Raw genomic sequence first — 26,511 nt, 5'->3', positions numbered from 1 at the left:
GGTATACTAGACTTAGGCACATGCCTAAGATCCAACTTCCAGGTCATTATATTTGGCTTATGGTGTTATTTGCATAGCAGGTATATAAGTTCCTTTCATTGAACTGTAAATCCTATAATCTCTTTATTATTATTTTTCTACACTATTATATAAGAAATGTCTTCATCTATCTTAAAGGCACAATTATCATATTTTATTAGATATTTTATTTACAATACAGATGTCATCTCCTTTCCCCATTTCCCCTCCCTAGAACCCCCCCTATCCTATACTTCCTCTTCCTTTATGCTTTTATACCATTTTGTTACATGCATGTATTAAGGTCAGCTCTAGATTAAGGGTCTAGCAATACAATATATGCAAATAGTCAAGAAACAAGCAAGAAAATAAACACAAATAGTCAAATAAAAAGCAAGGCATTAAACCTAGTTTTGTGAACACTCCCATGATCACTGTTTCTAAAGGCTTATCAGGATGACCAAAGTATCTAAGCCTACTTCCCTATCCTAGCCCAAGGTCATTTTCATGTCTGAAGCCTACTTCCTTGTTCTAACCTAATATTTAGATTCCTTCCTGAGATTACTTCTTTGTTGTAGCCTACGATTTAGACTCCTACCTGAAATTACTTCTTTGTTCTAGTCTAATGTCAGATTCCTGCTTGAAGTCTACTTCCTTGTCCTTGGCCAATATCATATTCCTGTCAAGCAGCCCCTTTCTTTTTCTTTGGCTCATGTCAGCTTCTTGCCAAGTAGCCCCAAAAGCTCTCCACCTCTCCCCCTTTTTTATTTTGTTAACAAGACTGAGCCTATCTTAGGTCGTTCTGATAAGAATGCCTTCCTTACCCATCATGGAATATGCATTATCAAAGGCAATGCACTTCTGCCTTACATTGGTAAGGCTTTGTGCAGAATCTTACAAAGCTGTCCTTGGCTTGCCAGCCTGTTAATTTAATAACTTTGTCTGGAGGTCCATTTTCAGGGTTAATCCATGTACTTTGGCTGCCAACATGTTGATGTCGTTAAAGATAAGCTTTAACACGATGGGCAGGAATAAAAGTATTCCCAGGACAAGAAGGGCTAGCCTGATCAAGCTATATATGCCATTCCTGAGGTTTGACCAAAATGGAAATACTGAGCTCAGGTCATGGATAATTTTATTGACATTATCTGCAGCATCAAAGGTCAACAGAGCAGCATTCTTTAAATTCATAAGCTCATTATTCAAAATTAACACACCCAGAGAGGTGTTATGACTATGCCAAATATTCTACAGGTGTGTTTAATCTTTTTTCTAATTATAATGACAATCATTGTGAATTTCAAAAGTAACACTACTCCAATGATATTTGTCATGGCACGTGGGATGCCTTCTAACTCTTGAACCCTGAACCTCCTTCAGATAATTTGAATGGGTTATAAAGCATCATTCATTGTTCCAGATACTTATATAAATCCTTTTGTATACTCAATACCTTAGTAACATTTTTTGCCAGATGGTTAACAAAAATAGTTGTTTTAACTCCTTGTGTCAATGCTATTGCATAGGCAGTGATGCTAGCAATTAATGGAATTAAAGCTGTTATACCAGTAATAATCAAGCCTGCTACCCTCTTGCTTATGCTTAAAGCCTAACTCACTTCTTCCAGCACTTTCAAGCTTTTTTCAGAGAATCAAGGTTTTCTAATACTCAGGGCAGTGAGACAAAAGCTGGTTGTCAGGCATCTGTAACAGACATGCCAGGTTTCAACACACTAACATTATTGGAAATTATACAGTCAATGCAACTTACAATAAATGCTGTAGGAGAGACAAAACCAATTTTAGCTCGACAATTAAAAGATCCTTAACACATGCACTAACCCTTGTTTGAAATCCAGATCCTGTCCCAACATTATCTCTTGCTATCCTAACATCATAGCGAGCTACAGCTAGCTTCCAAATATGTCCCTGACAAAGTCCAGATCCAGTCTTCCAAAAGTAGACTGTTAATTCCTATATTGGATTGATTTCTAGACCAGTACATGATTGAGTCCTATTAAGCTGGTCACTTTTAAGAAGAATACAAGAGACATCATTTCTCTTTTCGATTCTCTATCCCACAAGGTCTAAAAACTTGAGGCAAGGCAGCTTGTCCCATCTGGGATATAGTCAAGCAAAGGTGGTTCAGGAACATATGTCCAATACAGCTCCCCAGTCACCCTTGTCAGTGCACTCAGCAAGCTCACAGGTCAGCATCATTCTTTGTCTCAGCAACAGTATGTCTCACCAATCTTTTTAAAGTTCCATGTTCCTCTTCCACAATACCTTGTCCTTGAGGATTATGCAAAATCCCTGTAAAAAAATGTTGACAAAAAGGCTCCACAGCTCAACTACAATTGCCAGACCCATTATCTGTGTTTTATTGGATATTTTATTTATTTATCTTTCAATGTTATCTCCTCTCCCATTCCCCTCAAAATTCCTTATCCTATCCCCGCCCCTATTTCTGAGGGTGTGCTCCCACCATCCTCCCATTACCACCTCCCTGCTCTCGAATTCCTCAACACTAGAGAATCCAAACTTTCAGGGACCAAGGCCCTCCACTTCCACTGATACCTGACAAGGCCACCCTCAACTACCTATCAGGTGGAGCCATGAGTCCCTCCCTTTGTGTTCAGAGGGACCCTGGAAGCTTTGGTTGAGTATTTTGATACTCCTTCTAAGAAGGACCAAAGCACCCATACTTTGGTCTTCCTTCTTCTTCCTGAGTTTCATGTGGTCTATGCATTGTATCTTAGGTATTGTGAGCTTTTGGGCTAATATCCACTTATCAGTGAGTGCATACCATGTGTGTTCTTTTGTGATTGGGTTACTTAACTCAGGATATTTTCCAGTTTCATTGATTTGCTTAAGAATTTCATGAACTCATTGTTTTTAATAGCTGAGTAATACTCAATTGTGTAAATGTATCACATTTTCTGTATCCATTCCTCTGTTGAAGGACATCTGTGTTCTTTCCAGCTTCTGGCTATTATAAATAAGGCTGCTATAAATATAGGGGAGCATGTGCCCCTTTTGTATGTTGAAACATCTTTTGGGTATAAGCCCAGAAGTGGTATATCTGGGTCTTCAGGTAACACTATGTTCAGTTGTCTGAGGTACCACCGGACTGCTTTCCATAGTGGTTGTACCAACTTACAATCCCACCAACAATGGAGTAGTGTTTCTCTTTCTCCACATCCTTGTCAACATCTGCTGACACCTGTGTTTTTTATCTTAGCCATTCTGACTGGTGTGATTAGACAGTGGAGGGAAAAGGTGGGACTGGGTTTGAGTGGGGGTAGGTAGCGAACAGAAGAGAACCAAAAGGAAAGGAAAAAAGACTGAAGAGGAGGAGAAGGAAGCCATAATTTACCAGAACCACTTGGCTAGGAGAAACCTCAAGTAGCAAGGGGTCTTATAGCTGGGGAATAAGGTAGTAGTGTTAGATCTGCCCAATCTAGGCATATAGCTTATGATTATAATAACTGGATCATGTGGGTTTTATATGGGCTTCTTGAGGTTAAAAATTCCTGCAACCATCCTGGGACTGGTGAAGTGCAGAACAAATGCAAGACTGCAGTCCTGTTTTATAGATGCTGTCTGCAGCACTGCAGACAAGGGCTCACAGATGCATCTCTCACCATACAGGAAACATATTGTGTTTAAAATGAGATGAATTTACCCTTAGCTGTTTTCTTTCTTTAGACATATGAGGGAGTTCTTTCTTCAGACAGGTATTATAGTTATTTCTTTCAAATATTTCACAAAATGCTTCTTTTAGTTCTTCTTTGATGAATTCGTTTAGAGGAATACAATGGGAATCACTCTGCCTGCCCTCATCAGGTTGCATCAAGGGCTCTTCTGAATGTGAAGGGGAACTGTCATGATCACCTTCATATTTTTTCTTTGCTTTTTGTTGTAGAGCTGTTCTCTGCAGGAGGAAAATGGAGGGTTAATTTCCTTGGTTTCCCAGCAAAAGTTCATTTCCTAAGGTGATTGTTTTTAAAATTACTGTTTTTAAAAGTCACAGGGTATAGACCCAGAAAAAGTTAAAAGTATTTAATTTTTAATACTTAAACTTTTAATATATATACTCAGGCGGTCTTAACTTATCCTAGAATGAACTAAAAAATAATTAACCTGTGGCCCTAATTGTGCCAGTGTTGTTTGGAGTAAACTAATGTCATGATCACATATCCAAAAACATAAAGTAGATGACATTTAACATGAAAAAAAAACAATTCTCACATCCAAAAATTTGACTTCACCTACCTGTCTCATCAGAGAACTTGTAATATTGCTCCTTAGGAGTGTTTATTAAACTATAATTTTCTTTCTCAAATTAATGATTATTATGTCTCAAATTGAATTTTAGCTACATATATAAACAGAAGAAAGTGATTTTTAAAGTATCATATAAGATTTTTACTTCAGTTTAAAACTTAGCTTAACTATTTTCTAATTTTACCATATTTATAACACTTTATAAAGTGTTGTAGGGGGAAGTCATATTTCATTTTAATAGCACATATATTGGCTTGAGACCACAAACAGTAGAATAGAGTTCTATTTAGTGTGTCAAATAGCTATACATGACAATAAGAATTCAGCTGCTTCTAAGAGAGTAAAGAAGCAGTTTGTAAAAAAACAAAACAAAACAAAACTTTGAGGACAATAATTGATGAATAAAGCCGTATATGCCTATTACTCAGAGACAAACAAATTAACAAAAACAAAAACAGAAAATGTAAGAAAGATCAAATCTGTTCTGCAAAAATATTTCAGCATCAGTGTAAAGCATTTTTTAAAGGTGAGAGAGAAGAGATAAACAAGTTCAACTCTCTGTCAAAAGAACTCAAGCAGCAGACAAACACATAACTTTATTTCAAACCACATGCTGTGACCATGTTGTGCACATACAGGACTTTCTGTGCTACATCAAGTTCTAATATTGTCTGCTGTCCACTTATGACAGTGTAATAAGTAAGTAGAGTGACACTCTAACTTCAAAGGTTATATTCTGGAAAGTGAGATTCTCTTTCTAAGCATGGTGATGATTCAGTTTCCCCTAGCTAGGCTGCCTTTTCTAGCCTCAATAGGAGATGTCCATCAGCCTACTGCAACTTGATATACCAATGTGCTTGATATCAGTGGAAGGGCTCCCCTTCTCTAAAGACAAAAAAAAAGAAAGAAAAATGAGGGGAGAGGAGTGTGAGAAAGTGACTGAAAGGAGGAAGGAGAGGAAACTGTGATCAAGATGTAAAGCAAATTAACTGATGGAAAAAAAACTACCATAAACTTTGAAAAGAAAAAGAAGATAAAGATTTGTAAATGTCTATACTAAACCTATAATGTAAAATGCAAAAAAATGCAAATATACACAGAAGTCAGAAACATTTAACATAAGCAAGAGAGAAGATATGACTTAAAATTATTTCATACAACTCAATAATCTCTATACTTGTTGCTATACAGTATGGTTTTATTTTAGTCACATGATTTATATCTTTGAAATATGTAAAAGAGTGTCTTTTGTTTTCTTCGACTTTAGCATACACTTATTACAGACTTCTAATTCTACTTTTGTTTGTACACTTACCACTACCATATCTAACAGGTCTCTTCTTTTCTTGTCAACTGTAACTATTGTCTGGTTTGTTATTATTCTTTCTTTGACATGTTTGATGAGAATTGTGTGCATTTGTGTTAACATCATGTTCACATCCTAGTCTGCTATTTTCATATTTTATGCACACTGAAACCTCAGAAGTTACTGGCCAGTGTATTCTTGGGAATGAGAACATAAGGTGCTAGAACATGATTAAGGTTGGGTGCCTAGAGGGGAACTATCTGCAGCACTGTAGACTCGGGTACACAGATGCTTCTTTCTCCTGCCAACCAAACACAGACCTTTCCAGTGAGAAGGACCTACCTGTAACTCTGCAGTCCCTTTAGAGGTACCAGGTAATGGCTCTTCTTTAGAACAAATAATAATTTTAGACTTTTTAATCTGTTCATGAACCACCTCCTTTAAGTCCCTTCTGATGAGGTCCTTCAGCTGTAGGTACTGCAGATTCACCTGCTCCTGCTGTGTCTCCTTCACCTGTGCTTGCAAAAGAGTCACCTGTTCAATGCATTTTTGTCTTAATTCATTCCTGAGTAGTTCACTAATTTTCTTCACATCCTTTCTAAGGAGTTTCCTCATCCTTGCATGCTCTGTAGCCAATTGCTCCTTCAGTATTTCCTTTATGTCATTTTTGAGGAGTTCCTTCAGTTGCTCATGGTGCCAATCAGCTTGCTCCTTTATGTCTTCATTCCTCTTGACTTGTCTTGAATGCTTGTATACATCTTTTCTTTCATGTTTCTTCCTTTTCTCTGTCATTTTCTGATGATGAGAAAAAGGGAGATTAATTTGTTTGGCTTTATTCTCAGATTTGTTGTCGTTGTTTTGGGACACTTAATTTCAAAATTATTTTGTCCTTACAGCTTATAAGAAACAGAAAGGGAAAGTAGTGAGTACATTTCAACAGTTCTTCATATCTTTAGCTACTTACAAATCACTAGGCTATCATCACCAACTGAAAATGATTTACCTACAACAAGAGGAGATGGATGATGAATCAGCAAACTTTCCCAGACCTGCTTGAAATAAATACATTTTATGGTATGTTAAATTTACCAAAAATAATAAGTTGAATAATTTTTAACATAACAAAGCAATTCTCAAACTCAAAGATTTTATACCCCCTCACATCTAAAAAATTATAATCCATGTACCCTTCCCCCAGCCATGAGCAGTCCTAAGAGACCTTGTTTACCACAACAGACCAAGTGATAGGATCTAGGTGGAGTTGCCCACCTTGGCTGCACAGAACACAAGAAGCAGAACTGTCCCTGGGCTTGCCTTGAGACATCTCTGGCCATGACCTAGAATGGATTATGGATTATCCCACCCATCTCTGGCTGAAACCAGGAGGGGTTGTGGGTTGGGCCTTCCCCTTTAGATTGAGAGCTGAACATTAAAGCTTTGAGCCTTGATCAGAGAACTTTGTCTTGGCTTCATCTCTTCTCGTCCTCCGTCCCCTTTCATTCCCAGCCCCCCTTTCAGGTGAACCCAGTTGATTTGTGGCCACAGGCAGCTACAGATTGGTGCCCATAATGAGGGACTTGAAAATAAGGGACCAGCTGAGGAAAGCTGTCTTAGGTGGAGCTCCACGGAAAACGGAACAAGAAGGAGAGTATCCCAGCCACTTGGTAAGCAGTGAACAGCATTGATGCTAGCTAGTTAAGGCTGTGTTTGCAGGAAGTGTGTTTTAGGGGATACAGTCTAGGTTGAATAGGTGTTGACCCAACACCGACCTCACCTAGGAGGTGACAGTGAATTTTGGGACAGGAGAATTTCAAACAGGCATTTGCCCTGCAGCCTAAGAGCTGCCCGCCTCCAGGCGAGAGGAGCAGGGTTAGAAGAAATTGGAAAACTAAGAAAGCAGGGCATTGAGGAGTAAATATCAACAGCCACCACTACATCTCCTAAAGAAAGAGATAAAGCATTAGACCTTGAATATCAGAGAGAGAAAGGGTTTTGAAAAGCAGTTCTCTCTCTGGGTTGTGTCAGCAAAAAAGAATGAAAAGGCTGTTTCAGAGCTCTCCTAGGAACAAGAGAAAATTCAGATGTCTTGAGTTTCTCTCTGGCTTCCACAGGAGAAATCTTTAGTTCTGCTTTCTTTGTTCACTGTCTGTCCTTGGCGTGCCAATGTCCACGTGTGTCAATTGTCTATTTTTGTTTCATTGTCTAAATGAATGAATGATATTCTATGTTTCATGTTCAAAAGAAAAGATTGTTAAAACTGCTTGATCCAACCCTTGATCTAGTTTACTTTGGTTTTAAAGGCAGTCGTAATGTGCACAGCAGAGGCTGACAAGTTGCCCTACACCTGTAGCTAAGAGTCGAGCTGAACTGGAAAAAACCTTTCCAGGAACTGATTGTCAGCATAAGATGCTTTTAAAAGGCCCAGCAGCTTTTTGGCTTCTATGATAAAGAAGAGTTGTCTTTCTTAGAAAAATCTTAGTGATAAGGTGCTTTTCTCTTGAAATTACAGCTAGAAAGACAAGAAATTTTTGTTTGGTCTAAATATATATGATGTGTAGCCACTTCATTGTTGTTTTGACTGGATTTAAAAGTATAAATATGTTCTACATGTCTTGGTTATAGATTATTGGCCTATAAGTCATTGGGTTTGATTAAAAATTACAACTTTGGTAACAAAAAGTTGGCTTAAAACTAACTCAGGGTTGAAGTCATTCAGAAACCAGGTGTATAAAAGATTTAAAAGCAATGTCTATTTAGTGAGATATTAAAGGCTGCACTATCATGCATTCATATATAAGAACTGGCAGCCAAACTTTGTAACATAAAAGTAATACACTTGGTGTTGATGTTAGGGAAAATAGATTGTTTACATTGTTAAAAATTGGTTTTGTTTCCAAAAATTAGGGTTATATGCTAATATTGCAAAAGAAACTTAAAAATGTAGTTAAACTGCCAACATTCCATTGACTGCAGCTGACAGGCAGCTTGGGATTTTTTAACTCACTTATGTTTATAGAAAAAAGGCTAGAGCAGGTAGAGTTAAAGTGTTAAACAACTAAGACACAATATGGGCCTACTGCCTCTTCACACAAGCTTTATTGGATACTGTGGTAGAAGCAAATTTAACACCCCAAGATTGGAAAACTATATGTAAGGTTACTTTGTTAGTAGGAGATTACTTGCTTTGGAGCTCAGAATGGCGTGATATTAGTAAAAGAACTGCCATGATGAATACTCAGGCAGGCAATGCAGACTGGAATCTTAACATGCTTCTACGAGAAGGTCAATATGAAGGTAATGCTAATCAGGTTGAACTGCCTGCAGAGATGTATGCACAGATTGCAATGGTTGCCCACCGTGCTTGAAATCAATTACCTACTAAAGGGGATCTTAGTGGGAATTTATCTGGCATTAAATAGGGTTCTGAGAAACCATTCCAGAAATTCGTGGACAGGCTGCTAAAGGCAGCTGGTAGAATTTTTTGGAGATCCTCAGTCAGGAATTCCTTTTGTTACACAATTGGCTTATGAGAATGCTAATGCAGCCTGTTAGGCCATACAAAGCAAAGACAGACTTACATGGATACATTCGTCTTTGCGCTAAAATTGGGCTCTTGTACAATCAGGGTCTGGCCATGGCTGCTGCCTTACAAGGGACCACAGTACAAACAATGCTTGCCCAAAACCATAAAGATAAAAGATGTTTTAAAATTAGAGATTTAGGTCATTTTTTAAAATGTCCCAAGAAAAAAGGCATGAGCAAATAATCTGGTCACATGACAGAAATTTGTCCTTGGTACAGGAAAGATAATCTCTGGGCCAGGCCTCAGGATATAGGCCGAGATTAAAAACATTTACATTTGAATTAAGTCAATACAGTGGGTGCAGCAGAAGCTTGTGTGACAGGCACTCCTTTTGCCTCCATCATCCTGACTAGCCCCTTGAAGGGTATTTTCTAAAATTTGTTTATTGCCTAATTTGTTCCTTGGGGAGGGGTCAGCCTCAGGCCCAAAGACATTCACAACAGTCTTCAGGGCCAAGAGTTGTAATGATTATGCTGAAAAATTTTAAATAATGGCTGCTTCCCCCATGGCATTGTAACTACCTGCTGGAAAAAGAATTGTTCAATTTGTTTTTGTTCCTTTGCATCTGCTTCCTTTCAAATTGTTAAGAATCAGAAAGGACAAGATGGCTTTGGTTCCTCTAATATATATTGGGTTCAGTCTATTACTAGCAAGAGACCTAATCTTAAATTATGTAACAATTATTAGAAGATTGCCTTCAGCATGGCTTTAATCTGATACTCTCACTCAGCTAAAAAGATTGGTTATTAAATAAATCCAAAACAAAGTTTAAACTTAAGATTTATAAAACTAATGTCATTACAGCCTGACTTGCCTACTCCAGCTGCCATTTCAGTAAATACATATATAATTATTATAGATCTAGAAGATTGTTTTTATACCATTCCTTTACATTTCTGGTAATGGTGTTAGGTTTGCATTCAGTAAATTTGCTTGTAATTGAGAATCCATGGTTCTCATATCACTGGAAAGGTTTGCCTCAAAATGGTTAATTGCCTTACAATATATATATATATATATATATATATATATATATATATATATATATATATTTGTTACTTTAATACAAGAAATTAAGGGTTTGACTCTTTTCGTGTATGTTATTCATTGTGTGATATTTTATTAGCTGATCTCTCTGAAGCAGTTTCTCTGCAAGCCTTTGCTCTAATATAACAAGCTTTAAATTTTTGGAGTACTAGTTGCTCCAGAAAAGATTCAAAGGCAATATCCTTTCAATATTTGAGACCTCAGTTATATCCCAAGCAGATTGTGGCACAGAAAATTCCAATAAAAATAGTTGGGGCTAGAGAGATGGCTCAGCCTTTAAAGGCTAAACTCATAATTAAGAATATAGAGTTGAATTCCCAGCAACCACATGGTGGCTCACAACCATTTGTGGTGGGATCTAGCACCCTCTTCTGGCTTGCAGGTATACATGCAAACAGGAAAAGGTTTGCTTTTCATTTGATTTGTGTTTAATGATTTTTAAAAGTTAAGAGATATTAATTGGCTAAAACCTCATCTTAAGCTTACCATAAGAGAATTTGAACCTGTTTGATATTCTCACGGGAGATACAAGTCCTAATTCCCCTTGACAATTAACTAATAAAGGAAAAATAGCTTTGTGGAAAGTAGAGTACGCTGTTAATTATCAACAGATAAATTATATAGACTATAAAAAACTGTTGGCTGTTTGTGTTATTACTACTCATATGCCCACAACAGCCCTTTGACAAAAGAAATCATTAATGTAGATTCATTCTTCTTCATCTACAAGTAAAGTTTGTGTTAATACAAGATTGTAAAATAGAATCCTAAAAACATTTTCGATAAAATGTTTATTCCTTATTCCAAATAACAATTAAACTGGTTATTGAAAAATAATGATATTTGGCCTATTACATGGCAAATTTTTTAGACAAATTTGATGATCATTATCCAAAAGACAAGTTGTTACAGTTTTTCTCTGTGCATGCTTTTATATTTCCTGAAATTTACTATGCATGCAGCCCATAGAAAAGATGTTAGCTGTATTTACTGTATTTACAGATGCTTCATCTATTAAGAAGGCAGTATATGTAATTAGATCACATGCTTATTTTCTTGAGTTTCCCCTGCTTCAGCACAAATAATTAAATTATGTGTTGTAACCACTATTTGAAATGCTAAAAAAATCAAGCTTTCAATTTATATACTCATAGCCAATATACAGTTCATGATTTATAATTGCTTAAAAATTGTTCCTTTTTTAGATATTGCTAATTCTCAAATTTTATAGTTATTTATAAAAATGCAACTTTAAAAAACATGTACTGTTTCTTAACTTTGTAAGACATTTAAAAGCTCACTGGATTGTCTGAACCCCAGGGCAATGCCAGAGCAGATTTGTATACTAAACAGATTATGGGCCTCTCAAAAATAATTGGCCATACTATCTTATTCTTTACAGCATCAAAATAATAATAGCTTGAAACAGTAATTTGGCATTTCTAAAAAGTGTGCAAGTTAAATTGAAAAAACTTGTTTTCAGTATTCTCAATTTTTTTCATAATGGTGTTAAACCTTGAGGACTTATATGTAATCAATTTTGGCAAATAGATGTTACTCATTTTTTATTTAAAAAAATTGAAATATGTACATAAAACTTGACACCTTTTAGGCCTTCTAGTTGCAACTGCTTTAACAAGAGAAACAACAAAAAATGTAATTAGTTATTGCCTATATTTTCCTGTGCTTGGCGTTCCATACCAGTCTAAGATAGGTAATGGAACTGGCTATTACAGTTATTTGACTACAGTCAAACATTTGAGATGTTTTGTTGACAACTTTATTACCAGGATTCCTTATTATCCTCAAGGACAGAAAATTGTGAAAGAGAGATTATGAAACTTCAATATCTTTATAACTCTCTGAGTGTGGGAAAAGCAGCTATTGGTGCTTCTTCCCTGATTTTACAAAAACTCTAAAAAGTTGGCTTTTTAAACTAAAAGTGGGGGAATTATACCCTCCAAGGTCACCAAAAGCACATCTTGCTTTTGTGTTTGTTTTAAATTTTCTGCAAACTGATGTTAAAGATCAGTCTACAGCAGATCGCCACTAGCTTCCAGTAACTTCCAGGGTCTAATGGAGAGACCCCCCTAACTAATACTTGAAATGGTCCTGACCCTGTTTTAATTTGGGGTCATGGCTTGGTCTATATTTTTTCAGAAAAAGAAAATGGAGCCCAATGGCTGCCTGAAAGATTGGTCCATCAAGTGGAAACAGATCTTGAGTCTAATAATTATGATTCTGATGATGAAGATGGCTTGAAATCTTTATCAGCCAGCTGATTTAACCTAGCATGTAGTCTCCATCAATACTTAAAGCCACTCACTATATACCTGGTGGCTAGACCTTGTGTCTGATCCCTGTCAACCAACAGTTGGATTAGATATTAAAACATTTCCACTTCAACCTTCTTTCCTACATTTTTTGGATAATCATGTTGCTGTTAACTTTTGAACCTTGTGTCTCAAGCAGACAGGTTGCTTTCACAAAGGATCTCTCTCAGCAAGCCCAGCCATTCTCGTCATGGCAGTTACTCATCGCTATGAAGAATTGCATTGAGTGTATGTCACAGGTCCTTTGGTCTGAATGTGGTTTTGGTCTATTTGGGAAAGAGTGTGCCAATGATGGCCGGTTAGTCAATGACAGGTAAGAGTGTTCTTGAGCTCCTATAAACCTAAGGCAGAGGCATACATCAATATGCTATGTATGTTTTGCAGACACATACATCAATATGCTGTGTATGTTTTTTTTCAAGGACAGGTAATATAGGAGCAATATAGACGCCAACCTAAGCCAGTCATGGTGGCCCAGCCACTCTGTACCCCAGATGGGATGAAATCGTGTACCCCATCCAGCTGCTGCCACTGCTCATTTTTATAAACTAAAAGAGGGGGAACTGTATCCTTCCCCCAGCCATGAGCAGTCCTGAGAGACCTTGTTTACCACAACAGACCAAGTGATAGGATCTAGGTGGAGTTGCCCACCTTGGCTGCACAGAACACAAGAAGCAGAACTGCCCCTGGGCTTGCCTTGAGACATCTCCGGCCCTGACCTAGAATGGATTATGGATTATCCCACCCATCTCTGGCTGAAACCAGGAGGGGTTGTGGGTTGGGCCTTCCCCTTTAAATTGAGAGCTGAACATTAAAGCTTTGAGCCTTGATCAGAGAACTTTGTCTTGGCTTCATCTCTTCTCGTCCTCCGTCCCCTTTCATTCCCAGCCCCCCCTTTCAGGTGAACCCAGTTGATTTGTGGCCACAGGCGGCTACAATCCAGACTCTAAATACAAATATTTTCTGGATATTAGTAAACTTTAAATTATGAAAATGATTTATAACCCAAATCAGTAAACCCATGAATAAAGCAAAGCAAATTCCTATTTTAGTGATGAAAATAGATAGACTTATTTGATGGCAATAACCTTTAACACTTGGAGTCTATGACATCTTACAGGCCAACAAATCTGAGCTAACCCCTTCTTGACAATGGGCTTTGTATTGTTAACAATTGTTAACCTGTGGTGTCTAATAAGTGTCATTGTTGCCTTGTTTTAAATAACTCCATTTTAACTCTTTTTATGTATGAATATGTCCATATATACACATGTACATGTATAAATGTATGCATATAGATATATATATGCGTGTGTGCTTTTTAGGCATACACATATATATGTGTATACATATACACACAAATGTGTATGATATCTTGAATATTGCATGTAGAGTCTGGATTACAATTTTTTAGATGTGAGGGGATGTAAAATCTTTGTGTTTGAGAATTGCTTTATTATGTTAAAAATTATGAAATTCATTATTTTGGGTAAATTTAACATACCATTAAGATACATTTATTTCAAACAGCACTGAGGAAGCTTGCTGATATACACAAATGTGTATATATGTACATATAGTGGTTTTGATGTTAAATTTGTATATGTAAGTTTTATATACATACATACACATATGTGTGTGTGTGTGTGTGTGTGTGTGTGTGTGTGTTGTTTAGATGCTCTTTCTGCAGTGCCACCAGGCTAAGTTTGTTGGTGTTGATTTTACCTCTAAGCACAGGCACTAATGACTATTAGAAACTGAGGGAGAACTAAATCTTTAAACTTGCTATGAGTGTGACTGGAAAGAGACTACAATTTTTAGTCCCAGGGGACGAACCCTTTTAGCCTACCCTCATGTGCTGAATATTACAGACACATTTTTCGTAATATCAGTCACTTGATCAGGAGACTTAAATTTACCATACTTATATCATTAGGGGACATTATACAGGTGAGAGAGTGCAAATTATTCCAAATAAAATTTACCTCAATTATAGACAGTCTACAGATAAGGTTTAGCAGGAGTTTACTAGATTCTAAGAGTTTTTAATATAAATGTGAACCTAGCTGTCTTCATGTGTGTGCTGGAGCCCTTGGAGGCATGAATCGGCCATTATAACCCTTGGAATTTGAATTACAGGTGGTCGTATGTTACTATGTGGATGCTGGGAACTAAACCTATGTTCTTTTGAAATAGTAGTAAGGGTTTTCAATTCTGAGTTTAAAAATAAATGTTACAGTTTATGTGTAAATATATTATACCTTATGAAATATTTCTAGATAAAATTTTGGCAAAATTAAGTCAGAAATAAAGATACAAGGGTTTATGAAGGAAAATTCAGGTATAATTGACACGGATTGCATATAGAATGATAAATTGTCCAAGTCATGTACATATTTCAAGAATAAAAACAAAGAGAGGGATATAATATGTTTGAGAGTAATGCATAACTTATCCAAATACAACCACTATACGCTTTATAGAAATATGATTATAGTATAAATGAAGTACAAGATTTTATTTTAGCATTTAAACCTATTTAAATGCTAAACCATTATTTAGGATTTAAACCCACAGTTTTATGCTAGGAAAGGATTCCAACACCGAACAACAGCCACTATCCTGTAAGCAAAAGTTCTTAAATTAACAACTTCTAACACCGGACATGCAATCCTATATTCAAGAATTAACATGTAATTCAAACTTTCTTAATATAAACTAATATAGAGCATCTTGAAAATGCTAAAATCTTCATCACAGTGTATGACAAAGCAGTGTTAAGATAATAGGTCCGAGCACTGAGCAGATCCCAGGCGAGCAGATTCCGGGCGGCAGCTCTGCCCCCAATCTCACAGAACCCAGGAGAAACAGGCCTCCCAGGAACTCTAATCCAGACAGTATCTTAGGTAAGGAGACAGCAACACCCACCCCAAACAAGGAGTAACTGGGACCCACTAGGACACAGGAATCCATTCCTGGCCTGGAGCATTGGTTCCTTCCTGTCTGCACCTGAACACTGAGCAGATCTTGGGCCTCAGCTCTAACCCCAGTAGTAACATCCACCCCACACAGTTCTGATACAACCAAGATAATAGGAAAGACAGAACTCCAGTCAGAGACAGGGCAGGTAGCACTAAGGAGATTCAGATGGCAAAAGGCAAGCGCAAGAACATAAGCATCAGCAACCCAGGGTACTTGGCATCATTACAACCTAGTTCTCCCACACAAGAAAGTCCTGGATTCCCCATATCACTAGGAAGACAAGATTCAGATTTCAAATCACTTCTAATGATGATGATAGAGGACTTTAAGGAGAACATAAATAACACTCTCAAAGAATTTTAAGAGAACACAGGTAAACAGGTAGAAGCCCTTAAAAGAGGAAACACAAAAATCCCTTAAAGTATTACAAGAGAATACAACCAAACAGGTGAAGGAATTGAACAAAACCATCCAAGACATAAAAATAGAAGTAGAAACAATAAAGAAATCACAAAGGGAGACTACCCTGGAGATAGAAAACCTAGGAAAGAAATCAGGAATCATAGACACAAGTATCACCAACAGAATACAAGGGATAGAAGAGAGAATCTCAGGTGCAGGAGATACCATAGAAAATATTGACACAACTGTCAAAGAAAACACAAAATGTAAAAAGTTCTTAACACAAAACATCTAGGAAATCCAGGACACACTGAGAAGACAAAACGTAAGGATGATCCTGGGCCAGAAGGTTGAAGATCGAATGCTCCAATGTTTTGTAGTATAGGGGCTTTCCAGGTGTTTAGCAGTCTCTATAAATTGGCTAAGTTTTAGAAGCTATGCTTTATGATTCCCATAATTTCAGTTAACTCAGTCATTCTGGATGTCTGACAGGGTTGAAGACCTATAGTCTCACAGCCAATCCTGGCTATTTACTTTGAGAGAAAAAAATTGAGAGGATGGTTTTCAACTGACATTCATTCTAAAGCCAAGAAAAAAGCCAGGTTCAGAACTAAGTCTTTTAGTCAGGAGAAATGACAGAGGTTCTGGTTAGTCAACAAAATGAAGGACTGGGTATTAGGTCTATCTTGTACTTTACTGACACAAATTGGTATAGTTATGCTCTAACTGTATTTTGAGAGAAAAGTTTTCTTTTAACACGAAGGGTGATATGTAGGAGGAGCTAAGGTGGGAGGAGTAAGGAGAGGAAGAGGAGGAGGAGGAGAGGAGGAGCAAGGGGATGAGGGGGAGGGGGACATGGAGGTGGATGTTCCTGTGTCTCCACCAGTCAAAGGTAGTTGGTATGTCTATGTTGGGTATTGGGTTACACTTCTGGTTGTATGGACATCTTGTTATTGAGCATTACCAGACTTATAAAACCTTTAATCAACATTAAAAAAAAAAGATACTTATAGAGGGGGAGTAAATGATATTTGCTGTGACTTGAGAGATCATAGTAGCTACACACCCATTGAGTCTTATCAACATGAATGCCTAAACATGCCCTAAATGCCAAACATGACCTAAATATGACACCAACTAATGTGGGAAGGGGGGAAGCACCCTGGGCCTCAACTCTATAGAATTATGAGCAAATGGGGAATGCCAAGAGGAAGATAAATCATCTTCCCCAGGGAAGAGTCTCTCCAAATGAATTTATCTAATACTAGTGGCCATCCCTGAGATCATGTATGTACAGGTATAACTATACTGATTGAACATGTTGTATTTATGTACTTAAGAATATGTATGTGTGTATGTATGTATGTAAATAGTATGTAGTATGTATGTATTTAACAACTAAAGAAAAAGAGGCCATGAATTTGAGAGCAAAGGAGTCTATGGGAAGAGTTGCTGGGAGAAAAGGAAAGGAAAATAATGATGTAATTGTATCATTATTTCAAAAACTTTTAATTAGAAGAAACAGCACAAATTGAATCTTAAGCAAACAGATGCACACATATGCCTCATATATAAAAGGAAACTTTTATACACTCAAAACACACTGGGTTCAGTTCCATGTAGGTAACTGAAAATCCATATTGTTGAAGAAATCTCTAAAATTTTGATGGCTAATTCAGTTTATATAAGCAACTATGTATATCATCTCTGTGCCCACATTTCTGTTTTGGAGACTTGATTTTGAAATAGCATGTACAAAGCAAATATATGAGTGTGAAATATGTTCTTGCTTTGATATCCAGTTTTCTCTAAAGACCTGTAAGATGAGAGGTGAGGTTGAAATGATGTTTCACTTTGCTTCCTGGTGCTGGGGTAAAGGGCATGAACAAAAGTGACACGGAGAGGAAAGGGGTTATTTGCCTTCTATATCTCAGATTAGAATCTACTGAGGGATGTCAAAACAGGAACTCAAAGTAGGAACTCAAGCAGAAGCCATGCATTCTTAGTTTCTTACTGGCTTGCTCCTTATGTCTTTCTCAACCTGCTTTCATATACAACCCAGCACTATCTACCCATAGGTAGTACTGTCTATATTGAACTGCGCCCCCACACCAATCATTAAACCAGAAAATACCCCACACTCTTGCCTACAGGTAATCTGATGAAGTCATCTTTGCAACTAAAGTTTCTCTTCAAGGTCGTGTTATTTACTTGGTTGGAGAAAACAGATGATAAAGCAGAATAATGAGCAGGCAAAATTCAAGAAAAGATAAGAGCCAATGTCTTCCGTTTGTTACATGAAATCTGAAGCACTCAGAAAAGTTTCGAGCAGTTTTAATAACTCTCGCTGACTCCTTTACCTGGGTCCTCATAGCCCAACTCTTGCCCCTTCTGGTTCCCTTTTGTTGCACCAGCTTTATCTCCAGGATTGGCCACTGCCAGCCCTGACTCTGCTTCTCTTCTCTTTCCACCTGCCTTTGCAGGGGAGGGGAAAGGGGGCGTTCACTACCAGCCCACTCCCGTGACTCTTGAATCCATGGGTAAAACAGACATTACCTTAACTTGCCTGCTAGGTACAATTACTAGGCACAAATATCTCCTGCCGGGAAATGCGAGCCCTATCTCTGTCTCTCCTGCCCTAAACTTACTGGCTTATTCCAATAAGCCCCTACCAAACATCTTTGGCCACCTGCCCGTAGTGGAGGCCAAAGGTGCTGGCTGCCCCAGCCCCCACCCCACCCCAACCCCCCGGGGCCTTACATGATTGTTGTGTCCTTTTTTCCTCCAAAACGTGGCCGAAAAAGCCTCTCTCCTTTCTTGAGTCTCCCTTTTTTTTTCTTGGGACCCAGAAGTGCCAACTGTACCCTCCACCCAGCAACTGCACCCCGGCCACCCGGCTTTCTTTATTGACAAATCAAGGGCCAATTGGGGAACAGGATTTTAACCTAAGGATCTCCCTTTACACAGAAAACTTAAAAAGCACAACTGAGTCAATGCACACATAGTGAAAGGTGAACTTACTTGTAAAGGTGCATAGGGATGTAAGAATGTAAATATCTGTAAAATTCAATAAATTTATACTTTTATGATTCAAGCTTATATAAATCAGGGATTGTTTACTTTTTAAAAAAGCAAAGGAGAAACAAGCCAGAGTATTCAACTATTTGATTAGGTAAGTCTAGAGCGGAAAAACAATAGCGAGATTTTTATTTCCGTCACATGATCCTAGATGTGGTTGGTTTACTAGACTTTGCTGTGTTTACTAACTACTCCCTAGTTCCTTATAATATTATTCTGTTATCACTTGCAGAGCCACCATGTTGGTTCTTTTCATGTCAACTGTAATGATTCTCGGCCTTTATTTTTATTATTCTTGACTTTCAGCAGTAGTGTATGAATTTTTTCTTATGATATTAAAAGTACATTTGCTTTTCAGTTTGGAATCTAGTTTGGTTTTGCTTAAACCTTAGATGATGACTGGCTAATGTACTCCCAGAACTGGGAGCATGAAGGAAATCAAAGTTATTTTCATGATTTGGGTTTTGCTGTTGTTTGGAAAAATTCTACCAAACTGCAGAGACAGGCACACCAGATGACATCTTTTCCTTCACACTCAAAGATGCAATTTTCCAGATCAGAGGGAAAAGAATTACCTTAAAGTGTTTTCTTTGTCTGGGCTTTTCGGGAATTGGTGCTTTGTTAGAACAGACATTACTTTCAGAGTTTTCATACATTTTACAGATTTTCTTCTTGAAATCCTGCCTGAGGAGCTTGTTAAGATGTGCATACTGGAGTGCACTCAGCTGGGCCCACTCCTCCTCCTCGTTCCTTTTGGCAGAGAGACCTTCTGATTGTGTAGATGTGTACTCTCTGTCATAGTTCGTCCTTACTTTTTGGTTTGGGGACACGTTTTGCTGAGGAAAAGATGAAAGATTAATTTGATTTGTTTTAGCATCATAGAAATTGGAAAATCACACCCTCATAGAAGCACAAGGAGGGAGGATGGGATAAGGGGTTCCTGGGTGGTGGGGGGAATGGGTAAGGGAATAAAATTTGAAATGTAAATATTACAACCAATTTTAAAAGGAGAAAAAAAGAAAAGTTGTTAGAACCAACATCTTTAAAAAAATGTCAGCCCTCTAGGAAAAAAATTTTTTTTTCTTGATACTAAAACTTGTTCTGAGAATTGAATATTGCAGAATACACAGCCTTGGTGTATCTACTCATCAAGCATACTGAGCAGACCTGCCCAAACCTCCGATGTCCTGGAATTCCATCTGGATGCAGTGAAGACACAGCATCAGAGGCTTATCAATTTACTCTTCCCCCCCCCCCACCCCTCTTCTAATATCTCAACACCCATAATCAGCTTGAAGAAGTTAAAGAAGAGTCAGTGCCCCTATTCCCTGGGCTTGGGGACTAAGGTGGTTAATATTGGGCTGTCTTTCTAGGGAAAAGTAGTGGTTTTGTTGGAACAGGGAGGATTAGCTAAGACTTATAGCCATAACCTATTGGTAGAAATCTGTATAATTAATATCAAGATGAAGTTATAATTTCTTAAATGGTACAAAATCTACTTTGATTTCAAATTTAAGGTTTTTATTGGTATGAGCTTCTTATTGATATAAAAGTGAGATGAATATTGATACTCTCATGGGCATTGTGCCTGTATAACACATTTAGGAATACAAGACTTAGACCCAGTCCTTCTTTAACTTTTTTAACTGATTTGGGACGGTTAGCCTATGAGTTAAGGGACTATAGCAAATTCAGGGCTTTGAGCTTATTGTTAGGGTGTTTTCCATATTTTATTTAGAAATAGCTGAGAGGAGTTAATAGACAACAGTCCAGGTTACCTTACATGGATAATTGGTTTTCAAAATTTCAGAAGTCCATAGAATTGACATTACAAATATTTCTATATTAATGTTCATTTTGATTAGAGACCTGTCTGCTCCTGACAGCTTCCTGTCTTGGATTTTAAGAAGAAATTGAGCATCCTTGGAGTTACTCCAGTTGTGCGGTGACAGCCGCTAGGCAAGAATTGCCTCTTTCCATCTACAGACAAATTACTGTCCAGAAAAGGACACACTTGCAGAATAGTCGACTGATTATATCTGCCTAGACAGAGTAATCAGCCCTTAATAATTCTGCATCACTAAGGTCTGTCAGATGATTCTGGGCCAGAAGGTTGAAGATCGAATGCTCCAATGTTTTATAGTATAGGGGCTTTCCAGGTGTTCAGCAGTCTCTATAAATTGGCTAAGTTTTAGAAGCTATGCCTAGTGCTTCCCATAATTTCAGTTAACTCAGTCATTCTGGATTTCTGATGGGGTTGAAGACCTATAGTCTCATAGCCAATCCTGGCTATTTACTTTGAGAGAAAAGATCTGAGTGGATGGTTTTCAGCTGACATTCATTCTAAAGCCAAGAAAAAAGCCAGGTTCAAAACTAAGTGTTTTAGTTAGGAGAGATGACAGAGGTTCTGGTTAGTCAACAAAATGATGGACTGGTTATTAGGAATATCTTTTACCTCACCGGTACAATTAGGAATAATTATGCTCTAATTGCATTTTGAGAGAAAAAAAATTATTTTAACAGGAAGGGTGAAGCTAGGTGATGAGAGAGAGAAAGAGAGAGAAAGAGAGAGGGGGCATGGAGGCAGATGTTCACGTGTCTTCACCAGTCAAAGATAGTTTATATATCTAGGTTGGGTATTGGGTTACACTTCTGATTGAGCATTACCAAACTTATAAAGCTTTTGATTAACATTTTTAAAAATGTATAAAAGCAAAAAGGAAAGGGGGGCATGGGATAGGGGTTTTCTAGGGAGGGGAAATGGGGGAAGGGGATGGCATCTGAAATGTAAATAAAATATAAAAATAAATTTAAAAAAACAAAAAAATTGATTTGTTTTATTCTAAGTGCTCTTTATTTGGAGTGCTTCTGTTTGTAAAATGACTAACTTTACAAGACAAAGGTTTTGGACACAGAGAAATAAGAAAATGGTAATTAACAGGTAAATTTATGTGTATCTATGCTCAGCTACCCACAAGTCACTAGGCTGTCATTATGAACTGAAATAAATTAAATTAGGTAAGAGCCTATGACGTCCACATTCAGTGTTTCAGTGCTGTTTTCTAGGTACCACCTACAACGATGGGGAAAAAAAAAATAACAGAGCAGAATACTAGCCAGAAGAGTATCGGGGAACAGTAAAGGACAATGTCTTCAGGGCAGAGTACTTGTAAGGCATAACTGAATTCATACATGAGGAAAAGATAGCCTTAATTGTAAAATCCACATGTTTTCCAGGAGATATATTTATAAGACACACTGAACTTATAAATAAAAATGTGATATATATATACATATGTACATATGTATATATATCACATTTTTATACATATATACATATATATATATATAAAATCATACTATACATATATAATGGAAATATTTATATAGACCTATAGTAATTAAAAGAACATGTCACTGACATGAAAATGTTGCTGGAGCAGAATTTGAGAGCCCACATATAGGAATACAGCCTAAACTCATATAGTCACCTGATTTTTGACAAAGAAGCCAATAGCTCACCTTGTTACAAATACAGCATCTTCAACAAATGGTAGTGATTAAACAGGAAGGGTACATGTAGAAGAATGAAACTTGATTCTTATTATCTCACCCTGAACAAAACTAAAATCCATATAAGTTGAGGATCTTAATATAAGATCTGCATTAAACTGACCCCTAATGACATACCCATCTCGTTCATTAGACCCACAGGTTAGTGCGTGTACATGTACACTCATCAGAGAAGATTCTATGTGCAATAGATGATGAATGACAGAGACGCTCAACTTGTCTTTTCAAAATGTTCTAAATGAAACATCTATTCCCCACACCCTCTCCTAAGGCTCATGAATCATTGCAGAAGCGTGGAGAAAAGAATATGAGAGCCAAAAGTGATAGATAACTACAAGGAAACAATTTTTTCTGAAAAAAAAAAAAAACAAAACAAAAACAAAAAAAAAAAAACAAGGTAGTTGGATATATGAACTACACAGCAGTTGTGATAACATGTGTAAGACCTGAGTGAGCCCAAACCACAGGGAAAACAAACAAACAAACCCAGGATGAAAAGGCAAGGTGAACCCCTGCTGAGGAGCTAATGGCAAGACTTGCTGTGAGGAGGGGGAAAGTTAGTTTTCTTTAAGGGTGTATGTAGCCTCTGTTAGGTGACTCATGTTTCAGTAGGTGGCAACACAAATCTGACTCTAAGAAATTTAGAGGAAAAAACTGATGATACAAAATTGAAAAGAGGCAGCACTTGGGAGGCAGAGGCAGGCGGATTTCTGAGTTCGAGGCCAGCCCGGTCTACAGAGTGAGTTCCAGGACAGTCAGGATTACACAGAGAAACCCTGTCTCGAAAAACCAAAAAAAAAAAAAAAAAAAAAAAAAAAAAAAAAAAAAAAAGATTGAAAAGAGGGATGTAATCTTTGAGGAAGTGTGGGATGCATGTGATCAAAATACATTGTATGAACTTCTCAATGACCTAAAAAGAAATTAAATCTAGACAAATTTCTGAAACATTTAAAGTCATTCAGGGTAGAAAGGTAAGAGAAAAAGAAAGAGAATTCAAACCTCTTAACTGTAGAAATGTGGTGCCTTCTTATTTCGATTGCCTGCTTTGTCGTCTTGAATTGTATAAACCACTGCACTTGGGTTTAGTAGATTTAAGCATATATGTAATATCAAATTTTCAATTACTTGTGTTTGGCTTCCTTACATCAAATATCATTTCAACTAAAACAATGCTCCATTCCCTCACTACTATCATTGTCGTTTATTTTGGTGTCAGTGCTAGAATTCTTATTTGTGTTTAAACCATGGCAGCTTTAAGATTTGTTATTCTCATAGTTTAAATTATTTGCGAATAAATCTTGGATAGTGACAAATAAGAGTGTTCCTGTGACAAAGACAACAAGGAGGTACAAGGGCATGTTTTAAACCCCTCTGCTGTACCTTAGAAAGACCTTCTATGTTTGTACTTCATGAAACAGACCACTTTTCAAATTAGGGGAAACTACTTACCATTGAGTGTGTTCTTCCCGCAGAGGTGCTAGGTAATGGTTCTCCATCAGAAGCATCAGACTCAGAGTTTTCAGTGCTTTCTTTAATACTCTCCTTCAATCTTTCCTTGAGGTACTGGTTAAGAAACGAATACTGTGTTGCAACTAGCTGGGCCCATTTTTCTTCATTTGAGTCCTCAGATGGAGGCTGGAAATGGACAGTTGTATGTTCCCTGTCACACTGACTTTTTTTCTTGGTCTTGAGCTATTTTCTACATATAAGAAAGCTGGAATATATATTTGGCTTCTAGTACTCTCTGGTTTGTTTGTTTGTTTGTTTTGTGGCACATGTCTTCAAATGATTCTTTTTCATTTAGTATCCACCAGATAGTAACAGAAAAAAATAGAACTAATAATATTTTCATAGTTGCATGTCCTTATAAATGCTTAGCTACTCACAAATTAATGATCTATTGTGCCCTTCCCAGCCTTGAGCAGACTGAATAGACCTTGAGCTCTTGCCACAATGAACCTTAATGACCTAGGTAGAGTCTTCTGCCTTGGTTGCAAGTGCAACTTCCTACAGGAACTGTCTGGCCTTGGACAAGGTAACTCCATTTAACCTGCACCCTCAGTCACCTAATACACAGGTACAGGGCGTGATTAGCAGGTCTCCACCTCCAGAGATTAAAATATTAATGAGTTATCTAAAGGCGGGGGGGGGGGGGGGAACACGTAGCTAATTAAGTTATTCCCTCCCCTTTTCCCCCTCCGAATAAAAGTCAGGTTCCCCTGGCTTTTGCAGCACGCACCATCTACACCCACTCACCGTGCCAGGAACAATAAAAGCTTTGGAAAACCAGACTCCACGTGTTGCCTGGGCCTTCCTGCGCCTGCCGCCAGGCTCCCAGCCTTTGGAACCCTGAACCTTGCTGATGCAGCCCTTGGCCAGCCTGCAAGGGCTGCTGAGTGAATGTGGGACGGGACCCCGCTGTCAGACCTCAGTGGGACCCCGCCGGACTCCCCGTGCAAGGGGTTTTTTTTTTCCCCACAAGGAACTTAGAAGAATAGATTGCCCTTTGTTTTGCAACGTAATCCAACTGAAACAAAGGATGTGTTCAGTGGGCTTTCCCTATACAAATACAGTGCTGAATATTTAACTTGGAGCCTTGACCAGAACCTTGTCTTCATGCTTCTCTCGCCCCGCTCCCTCCCCCCATCTCTTTTTCATTTTCAGCCCCCCTTTCAGGTAAACCCAGTTCATCCATGGCCGCTGAATGGCTGCAACCTAACATTAAAAATGAAAATAGTTACATCCTTCCCTCACATATCTCAACCCAAGGATATACTTTAGACCCTCAGTCTCTGGCTTTAGTTGTGAGCGCCTTCCTTTACTCCCCCACCTCTGCCACATCCACACCCATAGGCATAGCTCCAGACAATGACTTACACTGGCTTTGCCTGGTAGCAGCTCATACACCAGCTTTATCTGACCTAGCTCCAGTACACAGCTTTGGTATTGGTCTTACTAAAACACGCTATAATCTGACACCATACACATAACAAAAGAAAGGCTACAAGATGACATTCAGGTCAAAAAATAATTCACTTGCTCAGAGAGTAATGAAATAAAACAAGTAAAAAAATAGAATCGATGAATCTAAGACTGGTTATTGTTTGTTTGTTTGTTTGTTTGTTTGTTTTCAAAACAGAATTTATCTATGTAGTCTTGGCTGTCTTGAAAATCACTCTGTATACCAGGCTGCCCTAGAACTCTGAGATCTTCTCGTCACTGCATCCTGAATTCTCAGATTAAAGGCATGCACCACCAACGGGCTAGAGTTAGTTCTTTAAGAAAATAAATCAACAGACCTTTACAAAAAAAAACAAAAAAACAAAAAACAAAAAACAAAAAAAAACTGAAAGAAGGAAGGAGGTGAATTGGGAAACATTACAACAGGCATCAAGAAATTCAGAATATAATAAAGGAATGTTTTCAAATAATGAGTTAATGAGTTCTGGTGCTCAGATGATAAGAGCACTGACGACTTTTCCAGAAGTTCTGGGGGGTTGATTCCATTCCCAGCTCACAATAGTCTATTACTAAACCAGAGGATTGGTGCCATTTTTTTTCTTTTTGCCTCTGTGAGTACTATATGAACACGGTACACAAACACACTTGCAGGCAAAAGACCAATACACATAAGAATAACTAAAAACGTAGGTGGTCAAATTATTTTAAAAACATGTCCTCCATTAAGTTAGAAAATCTAAAATTGCACCAATTTCCAGATTCATCCAAACTACCAAAAAATTAAACCAAAATGAGATCAACAACCTAAATGGACCCATAGAAATGAAAATATTAAAAGAGTAACAAAAACCTCTTGGCTAAAAAAGAAAAGAAAAAGCCACATTCAGATGGATTTATAGCAAGAGTCCACCCAGATTTCCAAAGATTTACATCTAATCCTTC

General features: G+C 37.6%; 1 protein-coding gene across 1 annotated transcript in view; it reads right to left on the bottom strand.

Moving 5' to 3' along the window:
* The window catches only part of LOC143442566 (uncharacterized), a 101,240-nt gene that overhangs the window by 17,115 nt on the left and 57,614 nt on the right, over positions 1-26,511 (bottom strand). Inside the window, exons 14-17 of the mRNA XM_076935278.1 lie at positions 24,058-24,243; positions 19,611-19,871; positions 5,953-6,405; positions 3,703-3,951 (exon numbers count right to left, since the gene is read on the bottom strand). Coding sequence (XP_076791393.1) covers positions 3,703-3,951; positions 5,953-6,405; positions 19,611-19,871; positions 24,058-24,243 — 1,149 coding nt within the window. The remainder of the gene's footprint in view (positions 1-3,702; positions 3,952-5,952; positions 6,406-19,610; positions 19,872-24,057; positions 24,244-26,511) is intronic.

This window comes from Arvicanthis niloticus, chromosome 6 (assembly GCF_011762505.2).
Source record: "Arvicanthis niloticus isolate mArvNil1 chromosome 6, mArvNil1.pat.X, whole genome shotgun sequence".
Taxonomy (NCBI): Eukaryota; Metazoa; Chordata; class Mammalia; order Rodentia; family Muridae; genus Arvicanthis; species Arvicanthis niloticus.
This window is presented reverse-complemented; position numbering and strand designations above follow the sequence as displayed.